The following is a 13,252-nucleotide window of genomic DNA, read 5'->3' as shown; positions in this document are numbered from 1 at the left end:
CTACGGAAGAAAAGATCTTAAAGAAAATAATTGGGGCGTTAAATTCAAACGTTACCACTCCCAACGCAGCCCGTGGAACAAAAACCCGCCCAATGGGGCGTGAAGCCGCCCAGTCTGGCCACACCGCCTTGAATAGGGTGGGGTTGGACACTCTCCTTGACCAAGATGGCGACCGTAGGACGTTCTCCTTTAGAAAGATGGCGGCGGCGGCGGCTGGGCCGGGCGCTCCTTTACCAAGATGGCGGACGCCGGGCCTCAGTGGAACGGGAACCTTTGTTCGGCGGCGGCGGCGGAGCCCGGACACGGCCGCGGATGCACAGGATGTGTTGGTGGAAAATGGCGCGAGCGAGTAAGGTGGGGGACACCTCCAAACAGTCAAACTTTTAGTTGGTTTTTCTTTAAAAAAAAATGTACTTCAAAGATGTTTTTCGGTGATGGAGGCGCGCTCTGACGGTGGTGGGGGGGAGGGGAGTGAGGGGGAGGAGGGGGAGTGTGGGGGGGGAGTGAGGGGGGAGGGGGGGGAGTGAGAGGGGGAGTGGGGAGTGAGAGGGGGAGTGGGGGTGTGAGGGGGGAGTGAGTGGGGGGGAGTGAGGGGGAGTGAGTGGGGGGGGGGGGAGTGAGGGGGAGTGAGTGGGGGGGGAGTGAGGGGGAGTGAGTGGGGGAGGAGGAGGTGCAGCTGCTGCTAAGACTTTTATTCCCGGCGCCAACTTAGCATTTTGTTAATGCGTTTTAAAAAAATCCGTATTTATCTGTTATTTGTATATTGTGCGCCGTGTGCGCTGTGGCTGGCGGCGTATTGGAGGTGTCGCTCACAAAACGCACAGTCACTACACTTTACAGTGTGTCCCCGTGAAGCGCCCTGAGACGTCTCGGCGGCGCGATCAGGCGCCGGGTCGAACGCCGGGATTATCATTGTTGCTGTTGTCAATCTTGCGGTTGTGTTTCCTCAGTCCGCTGTGGTTCTGTGCCTGGATGTGGGTCACACAATGGGCCACGCGCCACCAGGGCACGAGTCTCCGTTTGAACAGGCCAAGAGAGTTCTGTTGATGTTCGTGCAACGACAGGTAACCAGTTATTCTCCCAATCCAGTCGCCGGCTATAAAACCCGTTAAGGTGATACAGCAGTGAATCAGCCAAAGCGAGAGGACTGTGATTGTTCCGGCGACGACGTGTCTTTATGGATAATGTGCGCTCGCTGCGTTTTGATGCAGGTGTTCGCTGAGAGCAAAGATGAGACTGCCTTAGTGCTGTACGGCAGCGACGCAACCTCCAACCCTCTGGCTGGGGCAGACCAATACCAGCACATCACCGTGCACAGGAACCTGATGATCCCCGACTTCAGTCTCCTGGAGGACGTGCAGAGCAGGATCGAGCCTGGACTGCAGCAGGCAGACTGTATCTTTTCAGCAAATAAGAATATAACAACAACAACAACGACTTGTACTTGTACAGCTTACTCCACGCAGGGTAGCGTCTCGGAGCACTTATGTATTTGCATAAGAATTTGCCGCACGAAAGAAGACCAAGGTCCATCCAGTTTGGCTTCCACTATCCTGGCAGTCGCTTGCACATGTCATGTCCCATTCTTTACACGGTCTCCCCAGATATGATTTCTTCACGCGAGATAGTGTATAGCAGGAAACAGTAATACTGGGTATCCTCTTCGACCGACTGCGTCTTCGATCACTCTCCTGCCCTCACCCTCCCTGCCCTCTACGCCTCCTGATTCCAACCCCCAGCTTGGTGCAAATCCCTGACTGTCCAGCGCCTTGGGATGTGGCCTGAGGAAGCAGCCGGGAGGAGATGGGGGTCAGAATGATGTGCTGGAGAGTCGGCCTAAGATAGGATACCCCGAGGACCTGCTATTTCTGAAGAAACATTACCAGGTCCTGAACATGAGGCACAGTTTAACAGCTACGCGTGTAGCACAGTATAAGAGCTTTCTTTCTGATTTTTTCCTTGACTCTGGCCTCAGTTCTGGATGCCCTGGTGGTCTGCATGGATGTGCTTCAGAAACAGACACTGTAAGTGTTAATGGGTCAGAACTTCAGCTTTCACCAGCAGTATGGAGGGAGGATGTCGCTGCAGGGATAACCATGTACACTTGATTACAAGAATTCCCCGATATTTTTGCCGAGGCCAGGCTACTGGATTTTGAGCAGTTCTGTGCGTGTGTGACGAGGCTAGTTTACAGGAGGGGTTCGGATGATGCTGGTGGGTTCGGGGACGGGGAATGCTTCTAGTTTGGGAAAGCGGGGCTGCCTACTTGGGGGTGGGGCTTTTGGCAGGGGGCTGGGTGGGTGGGGGGGGGGGTCTGCCAGCTCTGGGCTGGTTTTCTGTCCCGAGTGTCAGTAACTGTGGAGGCTAGAGTGAAGGGCAGGGGTAGTTGGAGACGGGCCTATGGGGGCTGATACACTGACTTGCTGTCTGCTCCTCTCAGGGGGAAGAAATACGAGAAGCTGCACATCGCGGTGTTCACAGACCTGAACAGCCCCTTCAGCTCCGACCAGTTGGACATCATCATCGCCAACCTGAGGCAGGCCGGCATCACTCTGCAGTTCTTGTAAGTGTTTCATTCAAAGGCTGTGGAGACGTCTCAAAAGCGGTTCACAGGATACACTGTAAAGTGGAGTGGCTGTGTGTATTGTAGGTGAAACACAGCAGCCAATTGCGCACAGCAGCGTCCCACAAACAGTCATGGATTGAGCGATTATATATTTTTTTGGAGGGATTATTACCCCCAGGAAAGCGATCCACCAATTGACGAACAACCGGATTCCTACTTATTGCTAGGTAAACTGAGCCGTGTGGAAACTTGCCTAAAGTTTTGCCCTGTCCAGGAATTGAACCCTGGTTGCGAGGGCTATAACCACCATGCTACGGGATTTGCCAAGGAATGAGGACCACAGGACTCTTGTCTAGTTTTCTGTCACTCGGGAGAACGCCTGTCTGTGGCTTGGAGTCTGCTCGCAGTGACTGGCTGAAATGTGTGACTGAGCAGCACGGTGGGAGTTGAGGTAGAGATCAGCCATGATCTGATAGAATGGTGGAACAGGCTTGATAGGGCTGAATGGCCTCTTCCTGTTCCTATGTTCCTATATGCGCTTGTGTAACTCAAGCCTTTACTAAAACGTGCATCAAAAGTTCCCTCCAGTGTGAGCACTACTGCAGATTCCTTGCTGCACTATCCAGTCTGCAGCCTTCAACACATCATTCCTCCCTGCAGCCTCCCATTCCCACTGGATTCGGACGGTGAAGGAGGCGGATGCGGGGACGCTGACTCGGGAGTACAGGCAGATAGAAGCCGGGGCCATCCCCCGGGGAAAGGGCTGACCACGCAACAGAGGAAGGAGTCAAGATGGTCAGGAAGGTGATGACAGCCTTTGATGAGGAGTTTGGTCTCGATGAGGTCTTCACCTTCAGGTAAGGTGTGGCTGAATACGGGAAACCAAAGAGAGAGGATACCAAATGCAAGGTTAATAATAGTGATACTGATTATCATATAATAGTGCTGCCATTGGATATAGTGAAAATCTTAGGAATGTAAGACGCCTGGGCCTGCCTGACTCTTTTTTCACCCGTTGCTCTATCTCTTCTTAATATCTCTCTTCCCTCTTCATTCCTGCTTTGACCCCTCTTTTGCTGTCTCTCTCCCCACGTCTTTCTTTCTACCTCCCCTCTCCATAAATCTATTCTGTTTGCTTACAAAACACATTATCACTGTTGTTGTATTATCACTACACTTTTCTCTCCCCTTTCTCGATGCCCCTGACTCTCCTTTCCACCTCGCTCTCCTATCTGTTGCTCTCTCAGTGTTCCTCCACTCACTCGCTAGCACGTTGTAGGATCTGCCGTTTCACTTGATCTGTTGCCCTCGGCTGGATTCACTGCTTGCTGTGTGGGAGGAGAGAGAGAGGTGCTAAGGGCTGACTCACTCGGGATGTGGTGTGGGATATACATGGATGAACCGGCTGAATCTGGTTCCTGTCTCCTCTCGCAGTGAGAGTGCTGAGCGCCTTGGCCTGTTCAAGAAGCTGGAGAGGAGACCGATGCCTTGGCCCTGTCAACTGACCATTGGGTCCAATATCTCCATCAGGATTGTGGGCTACAAGGCAGTAAGTGTCGGCTGCAGCTTCTCTGTGTGTGTGCCTGTTACTCTCAGCCCGTCAGTCAGGGCAACAATCATCCGCAGTTCCCCTTAGGTCAGGGAGGGAGGGAGGGGTATCAGACAGGGTTCTGAACCTATGCCTCCACCCCCCACCTCCACCAAATGGGAGACAGTACATGTGGGGAACTTGCAGCGTCGAACTCACAGAGGAGGATGGAAAACTATAGCCAGATATTGTGATGGGCAGAAGCTTCTGTTTACTAACCAGCTAGATGTCAGTGTGTAATATTGGAAAGCATTCCCCTTCCAGATCACCCCACCCACACGCACCGCCTCATACATGTTACATACAGGGTGTCCACAAAGTCCCGTTACCCCCTGTTACAAAACAGCCGTATGAAACTATGGAGGAGCTGAAACAAGCTGAGAGGCATTTCACCTCCTCACTCCATCCATCCATGTTATGGAAGGTGTGGCATTGAACATGGCGATACATCATTATCTGCCATGAAAATGATGGCGCTCACACACACACACGACACTCACTCACACACAGTCACACACACGCCACTCACACACCGATCCTCTGGACGTCTGAATACAGTTAAACACTTGTACTGAATGCAATTAAGTACTTTCTAAATACAATTATCATCATTCTTCCACATGTTTCAGTTGTTGGTCAGTATACTGTAGGGAAGAAAAAACATGGAGGTAATAGGGCTTTGTGGACACCCTGTACATGTCTTGTACACGCACACATGTGTCGTCTTTTACACCCCCAATGTAAACTCTTGAACCAGATGTGTGAGGAGAAAGTGAAGAAGGCGTGGATATCTGTCGATGCCAAGACACTACAGAAGGAGGACGTGAGAAAGGAGGTGGTTTACTGCTTAAACGACGATGATGAGACAGAGATTCTCAAGGATGAGACCATCCAAGGTACAGCCCAGCCCCCAGCCCCCACCCCCAGCCCAGCCTTCCTTAACCGAGGAAGTGGTTGTCATTCTCATTGTTGATCTAGTTGAGATCAACAACAACAACACATTACATTTACACGGCACCTTTCACATTGGGAGGATGTCCCAAGGTGCTGGACACTCAGGGATTTGCACCTGAGCTGGGGGTTGGGATCAGGAGGGGTGGAGGGCAGGGAGGGTGAGGGTAAGAGGGTGACCAAAGGTGTGGTCTTTGGTGACCAAAGAGTCTACTCTGCTCTAATCCCGTATCCACACCCTTTAATGATACGTTTCCTGGTAAAGCTAACCAATTCCGTGCCGTCTTTCCCACAGGATTCCGCTACGGCAGTGATATAATCCCGTTCTCCCGCATTGACCAGGATCAGATGAAATACAAGACGGACGGGAAGTGCTTCAGTGTGCTGGGATTCACCAAGTCCTCACAGGTAATAATCATAATCATCATAATAATCACCATCATTATGATCACTAGCAGTTATACAGTTTGTGGAGTTTGTGGAGTCCTGTAGCTCAGTGGTTAGAGCACTCGCTTTGCAAGCGTGAGACCTGAGTTCAATTCCAGGCAGAGGGCGAAACCTCGGGCAAGTTTCCTTACTCCACACAGAGCCTAATAATAATCCCTCCAAAACCAAAAACAATAATAAATTGGTCATTTCCAATCTACGACACTTTGTGGGACATTGCTGTGCGCAATTGGCTGCCGCGTTCGCCCTCAAATATACAGTCAATTCACTTTACAGTGTGTTCTGTGAAGCGCTTTGGGACGTCCTCCCGACGTGAAAAGCACTATATCAAATGCAAGGATTATTATTATTATTATACTGAGCCTTTCTGGGAAAAATAATCATTTCGAGGCACTTTACAAAATACAATTAATTAGAAATGTAATATAGTATAATAATGACTCACTCCGCTTTGTGAATGGAATAGAACTTGCCGAGGGGGAAGCTGGAAGAGATTAAAGGCTGCCACGGGGGCTCGTAGTGTAGTGGTTAGAGCACTCGCCTCGCAAGTGAGAAGACCCGGGTTCGATTCCCGGGCCGGGCAAAACCTAGCAGTAAGTGGGAATCGGGAATCGATTCCTCTGGTGGGTCCTCTCACTTGCTACACTAATTGCTTCGCTACAGGACTCCACAGTGTCTGCTCTACCTTGCAGGTATTGAGGCATTACAATATCGGGCGGCAGACGCTGAAGGTCCTCCCACCAAAAGATGATGAGGTGAGAGCTGGGTTCTGTCTAGGGTGGGACTATCCCATTTATTCTATTAGATCACAGTTGATCTGCACCTCAACTCCAATTACCTGCCTTTGCTCCATATTCCTTGATCCCCTGACTCAACAAACATCTATCACCTCGGTTTGGACAATGTGAATGGATCCACCTTGTTCTCTTTATCTCTTCCCCTCTTCCTGTCTTCCCTGACTGTCCAGCTCCTTAGAACGTGAAAGGAGCTAAACAAATGTAATTTGTTGTTATCCATCCCTCCACCACAGTCCTCTCTCTCACGTGTGTGTGTGTGTCTCCCTCTCTCTCCCTGTGTGTGTGTGTGTGTGTGTGTGTGCAGCACACTCAATGTCCTCTCTCTCTCTCCCTGTGTGTGTGTGCAGCACATTCAGTGTCCTCTTTCTCTCTTTCTCTCCCTGTGTGTGTGCATGTGTGTAGCATGCGGCGGTGGCACTCTCAGCACTGATCCAGGCTCTGGAAGAGATGGACATGGTGGCGATCGTGCGCTACGTGTACGACCGGAGATCAAACCCGCAGGTGGGCGTGGCCTTCCCTCTCATCAAGGAGGAATACCAGGTAACAGGACAACTGAAGGTCAGCGGGGGAGAAGGGGGTGAGGTGGGGTGGGAGCAGTCGGGTGAGCGAGGGATGACTCCGGAGGCCGTGAAGAAGGAATCACCAGGACGGCAACATAAAGGACAGATTGACAGCGGCTGTTGAGCGAGATGATGAAATGGCTGGGATTAAAAGATCTGCCGCGATCGAATAAACTGGCCGAGCGGGCTGGCTGGCCGGCTGATCGGCATTGTTGAACCCTCCTGTTTCCGAGGGGCATGTTTTTAGGGGGGGATTTTAATTTTTTTCTCTACCCCCCCCCACCCCCCCCAGTGCCTGGTGTATATCCAGCTACCCTTCATGGAGGATCTCAGGCAGTTCACGTTTGCCTCCCTCAGCCACAAGCGATGGGCAGCTTCCGGTGAGTGGCTTGGCGGGATCAGAAGGACTGGTGGGTGTGTGTGTGTTTGTGACTGGTACATGTGTGTTGTGCTGCCGTGTGCGACTGTGGGTGGGTGGGTGGGTGAGTTTGGGGTGGAGGTGGGGGGCGGGACCTGTGTGTGTGTGGCTGGGGCTGTGCCGTGTGCGAGTGTGTGGGCGAGAGCATGGATGTTTGTAGATGAGAGCGTGAGTGGCTGAGCCGGGTTGGCGTGGTGCCTGCTGATCGCTGCTGTTGGGGAAAGTTCAGCCACTCTCTGGGCTCTGTTACAGAGGAGCAGTTGGCTGCTGTGGATTCTCTGATCGACTCCATGGGGCTGGTGCAGGAGGACGGGGAGAAAACCCAGGATCTCTTCAAAGTCAGTAAAATCCCCAATCCACATTACCAGCGTTTGTTCCAGGTAAGATAGTGGCTGGTGTGGGCGCCTGTGTGTGTGTTTGTGACTGACTGACTGGCTTTAACATGCCAGCCAGCCTCTACTGTGTATACTCTAAACCCAGGGACCAGAGCCAATATACTGTGGAGTCCTGTAGTGTAGTGGTTAGAGCACTCGTCTCAGAAGCGAGAGGACCCAGGTCCGATTCCAGGGCAGGGCGAAACCTTAATTTTGTCACTCAATCCACGACTGTTTGTGGGGACGCTGCTGTGCGCAGTTGGCTGCTGCATTTCAGCCACAAAATACAGTCAATTCACTTTCCAGTATATTATTTGAAGCACTTTGAGACGTCTCAATAGCAATATAAGGCGCTGTATCAAATGTAAGGATTATTATTGTTGTGATTGCTGAACTTTGCTTTAAATCTGATGACCAGTACAGACATTTGCTCCCTGGTTGGGGAAGGGTAAGACTGAGAAACGTGACCTGTGTGTGTTTTTTCCTTCGCTCTGATTACTGCCAGTGTCTCCAGTACAAAGCCTTTCACCCGGACCAGCCACTGCCCCCCATTGAGGCACAGCTGACAGCCATGCTGGAGAGGCCCCAGGAGGTGTCTGTCTCCTGCCAGCCAGCCCTGCAACATCTCAAATCCCTCTTCACTCTGCAGGATGCTGGCAAGAAGAAAGAGCCAAAGATCGCACAGAAAATCTTCAAGTAAGATCTGGCTGGCTGGCTTTTTTAACACAAAGATACTTGAGCTAAGTGTGTATAAAATGTTCACAGTCCAGGCTGACACTCCAGCACAGTCCTAGAGGGAGCGCTGCATTGTTGGAAGCGCTGTCGTTAACCCCCGCTTAATCCCTCACTCCTCCGCTATCATTTTATAGTGGGGGAGTGGGATTCAGTTGGACAGCTCTTTCAAAGAGGCGGCACAGACACAATGGGTCGAATGGCCTCCTTCTGTGCTATATGATTCTATGAATAATCATATCTTAGGTCCTGTTGAGTCCTGTAGTGCAGTGGTTAGAGCACTAGCATCGCAAGCGATACAACCCGGGTTTCATTCCTGGGCATGGTGAGACCTCAGGCAAGTTTCCTTGCTCCACACGGCTCTGTTTACGCAGCAGCAAGTAGGAACCCGGTTGTTAGTCAATTGACGGATCGCTTTCTGGGCGGTAAAAATCCCTTCAAAAAAAATAATAATAATTTGGTCATTCAATCCACGACTGTTTGTAGGACACTGCTGTGCGCAATTGGCTGCCGTATTTCGCCCACAAAATATAGTCATTCCACTTTACAGTGTATCCTGTGAAGCGCTTTAAGACATCTTCTCAACAGGGTGATAAGGTGCTATATCAAATGCCAGGATTATTATTATTATTAAGGCCGGCACTGACTGACTGATGTGTCTGTGATTCTGCTCTCAGTAACGTGGAGGAGCCCGATGCAAAGCGAGCACGACTGGATGACGAGGAGTTCTGTATCACTCGACTGGCTGAAGGCAGAGTCACCTCAGTGAGTACAGCAATATCTCCCCAGAACCCTCACAGCCTGACCAGGGGTAAAATAGCCCAGCAATCCAGCGAGAATCCCAGGATGTCAGTAAAGTGTATGAGGGAGAGAGAGAAACAGCAGGCGACCGGGAATTTAGAAGCCTGTAGGAGGGAGGGGAAAGTGAGGGAGGAAGTAAGGGAGGGAAGTGCTGCGAGTAACTTTAGCCTTGAATAGGGTGAGGAAAGCTCTGAGGATCGTGACTCGACAATGGGGATAACGGCGTCCAGGCATTTTTGAAGCATTCTGGAGCACCCTGGAGGCAGGAGGTGATTACCACACCAAAGCTTTGATTTTATTCTGTGTTGGTCACTAAACATTAACAATTGAGGAATATCGGGGAGATTTTATTGAAGTATAAGATCCTGAAGGGTGAAGAGAAACCGAACCCCAATAATGTGTTTAACATGGGTGGGGGCTGGGGTAGGGCTCGAGATCAGACGAGAGGCAGTTCAGATTGAATGAATTTAGACAGAGCGTGGCTGGTGAGCGCGTGGAATGGATGAGCCAGGGAAGCGGATTGTGTCAGCGTTAGAGAGGGAACTTGAGAAGCATCTGCTGCAGTATTGGGCTCAGCTTCTCTGCCCCCACCCTCTGGAACTCCATCTCACAATCCCTCCGCCTCGCCTCCTTCAAGGCCCATCTCAATACCCTCTTCGACAGTGCCTTTGGCCAGCCTCCTACCCCCACCCACCCTGCTTGCCCTCCTCCCCTCCTGATCCCAACCACCATCTTAGGTCCAAATTGCTGACTGTCCAGCACCTTCCAGCGTTGAGCTGATCTGCTGTCTCCTCTCCCCAGGTCGGCAGTCTGCATCCAGCCAAAGATTTCCGATTCCTCATCAGCCAGAAGAGCGACTTCAGAGAAGGTGAGTGACAGATCCGTCAGGAACATGCGATAATCCTTACGCTCAGTCACTGGGGACAGGGAATCTCCCACTCAGCTCCTGCTAACCCTTCAGCCAAAGCCCAAACGGGTAATGTGATCGTAGCTGGACAAGCAACGGGAAAGTGTGCCAGACAACACTCAATGGCAAGCTATGTGTGGTTTTAGCTGGTTAGACTCCAGGAATTACCCCCAACGTACACTCTGGGATCCCCCCAAGTTTTGGCTCTTGCCAACCTGCGCCTAATTCTCTCTGGAATCGAGTAAGCAGGAGGCATCCCTCCAGGGAGAGAGGGAAAGTGCGCATTCTATTCCAACAATCTGTCTGAGGGATTCCCATGTGCAGTTGGGAGGTATGAAATTCTCAGTTTGGTTTGGAGACTCGTAAGCACAGTGATGGGTTTCCGTGTGTGTCAGACACCCACCCGGCTGACCAAAAAAAATCCTTACTTTCAATACCTTGCCTTATCATGTCGTGGAGGGGTCTCAAGTGCTTCACGGGACTTTTACTGTGAGTGTAGTAACTGTTTAGTGTGCCAGGCTGTGTGGGGAGTGCAGGTTTGCAGCCCGACTCTGAGCTCTGTGTCTGTGTGTGTCTCCCCGGCAGTGAGCTCACAACTGAAGGAGCGTGTGTGGCAATTCCTGGCTGTGAAGGGACGAGAGTATTACATAAAGAGCATGGACTGTATCTCGGCCTTCAGGGAGGAGGCAGTGAAGGTAAGCCTGAGACTCGTCTACGAGTGAAACAGCTAAAAGGGTGTGGGTTCCCTAAGTAGAGCCAGAGACCCCGCTTAAACACCCCCCACCGCCCCACCTGAGGAGAGATCTTTGTTGACTGTAACTTGGTATATGTGGGGGACCCTCATCTTCCTGTTTCATTCCAGGCCGGAAAAGCTCAACTCTTCAACACCTTCATTAAAACTCTGAAGGAGAGTGTGGAGGAAAAGGGTCTGTACGACTTCTGGGATCTGCTGGTACAAGGTGAGGGACACCCTGCAGTCAGTGTGTGTGTGTGTGGCACGTGTGTCTGTGTGTGTCTGTGTGTGGCACGTGTAGCTGAGTGTGTCTGTGGGGGAGTAGCAACTAACATTTACGCGGCATCTTTAACGTGACAGAAATGTCTCTAATCGCTTCACGGAGTGAGATTACTTTGAAATGAAGTGAATGTTGTTACGGAAGAAAACACGGTGACCAATTTGTGCCAGAGACGCCCACTCACATCTGCCAGATATACAGGGTGTCCACAAAGTCCTGTTACCCCCCTGTTACAAAACAGCGATATGAGACTATACAGAGGAGCTGAAACAAGCTTTCAGAGATGTATTTCACCTCCTTAATCCATCCATGTTACTGAAGATATCACACTGACCCCACCGACCGAACATGGCGATGGATCATCATCTGCCATGGTACTCAGACCAGGAACCAGGCAATAACCATCCACTGACATCCTGCCATATGGTAACAGACTCAGGCTGCTGGTGATCACAATGTTAGGAGCTGATCTGGTGCTCTCCTGTGTTCTAACCCTTCTCTCTCTCTACTGCAGACGGAGTTTCCCTCATCACACAGGATGAAGCTGGAGACAGCGCGGTGACAGAGGATGAGGCCAAGAGGGTCAGATTAACATGATAATAATCCTCACATTTAACACTCGCACCTGTTACAGGCCTGATCCACTTCCCCCCGCCTTGCCCGCCCCACCCTCTGATGGTCAGGCCTTTAGTCTCTCTGCCCCCACCCTTTGGAACTCCATCCTACAGTCCATTCGCCTCGCCCCCTCCCTCGCCTCCTTCAAGGCCTGTCTCAAGACCCTCGTCTTCGACCGCATCTTCGGTCGCCCTCCTACCCCCCACCCTCCCTATTCCTGCACCCCCTCCCTTTCCCAACCCCCAGTTCCAAAATCCTGACTGTCCGGCAGCTTGGGGCGTCCTCCCAACATGAAAGTTGATGTGTAAAATGTCATTGGTTGTTGTGGAAAGGGCTGAGTGGGCTTCTGGTCTACATTGCTGTGTAACTATGGCTGAGCTCTGTCTCTCTCTCTCTCTCTCTTTGTTCCAGTTCCTGGCGGCAGAGGAGAGAGCGGCGGAGCCGGAGGCTGTGGCCGAGGATGGGGGAGACGTGGATGATCTGGTGAGTGGTGCCTCTACACAGGGCAGGTTATTTGTGTGAGAGAGAATAATATTAAAGGGCAACGGACAGGGGAGTGGGATTAGAGTGGAGGGGTCCAATGGGGGTGCAGTTGAATGAGTACAGACATGATGGGTGTGGTTGGGGGGAGGGCGGGTGAGTGGAACAAGGGAATGAGATTGTGTGTGTGTGTGTGTGTGTGTGTGAGAGGATCATGGAGTGAAGTTGTTTTGGTTCCATGCGAGGCTAACCTACCCTGTTTGGCTTTATAGCTGGATATGATGTAGTCTGCTCCTGTGACACTCTATACGGACTGGGCACGGGGTCTGGCCAGGACGGCGAAGCAGGGGACTCGTGGTGGGAGCAGCCAGCTGTCGTATATCCCTCAAAACCAGAGCTTTTCTTACCATTTACAGGCTGAGTTGAAACGATGGTAAACTCTAATTCTGTTTTTTTCGGTGCGTGTTGTGTGCTCACTGGAGCTGGCTCTGCAAGAGCATTTTCTCTTTTTATTTAAGTAAATCCCGGGGGGTGGGGGGGTAGGCAATTTTCCACAATTTCTTAAAGGATCTCTTAATTAAATACGCACGTCTATGACGCTGGCTCGAGGGAGTGATGCTAATTATTACCAGAGTGGGTATACTCCACACGGCATGGTGTATGTCATGTTATTGCTGAGTCTTAATTATAAATCAATAAGGAATCAAGTCTCCCTCCCCCCCCCCCCCACACCCACACATTGTGAACATTGAGCTCACAGTCCAAGTCCAAGTCTGGTGCTGCAGTGCAGTGCTGGGGGGCTGGGAGGGAGAGGAGCAGGGCTGGTGTCCTGTGGATGAGCTCCCTTCTATTTGCCTGTTCACGTGCCCTGCAGATTTAAGTGCAGAGCAGAGTTCCAACATTTTTTTTTGAGGGTTTATTACCCTCTGGAAAGCGATCCGCCAATCGATTAAAGTTCTATTGTTTAATGATGGCAAATACAATTAAAAGTTCTCTCGAGTTA

At 51.2% G+C, this 13,252-nt stretch overlaps 1 protein-coding gene across 1 annotated transcript; it reads left to right on the top strand.

The window, feature by feature from the left end:
• The first annotated feature begins 304 nt into the window (after positions 1 to 304).
• xrcc5 (X-ray repair complementing defective repair in Chinese hamster cells 5) lies at positions 305 to 13,252 on the top strand. The gene is given in 22 exon segments (XM_007910106.2): positions 305 to 354; positions 951 to 1,064; positions 1,212 to 1,395; positions 1,976 to 2,024; positions 2,441 to 2,563; positions 3,227 to 3,342; positions 3,345 to 3,423; positions 4,001 to 4,115; positions 4,912 to 5,050; positions 5,401 to 5,513; positions 6,245 to 6,307; positions 6,752 to 6,889; positions 7,202 to 7,289; positions 7,580 to 7,707; positions 8,207 to 8,397; positions 9,111 to 9,198; positions 10,036 to 10,102; positions 10,727 to 10,836; positions 11,004 to 11,100; positions 11,669 to 11,736; positions 12,181 to 12,252; positions 12,522 to 13,252. Coding segments are annotated over 22 exon segments (2,199 nt in total). The 5' UTR covers positions 305 to 312; the 3' UTR covers positions 12,537 to 13,252.

The sequence above is a fragment of the Callorhinchus milii genome, unplaced genomic scaffold (genome assembly GCF_018977255.1).
Source record: "Callorhinchus milii isolate IMCB2004 unplaced genomic scaffold, IMCB_Cmil_1.0 Scaffold6, whole genome shotgun sequence".
NCBI classification, from domain to species: Eukaryota; Metazoa; Chordata; class Chondrichthyes; order Chimaeriformes; family Callorhinchidae; genus Callorhinchus; species Callorhinchus milii.
This window is presented reverse-complemented; position numbering and strand designations above follow the sequence as displayed.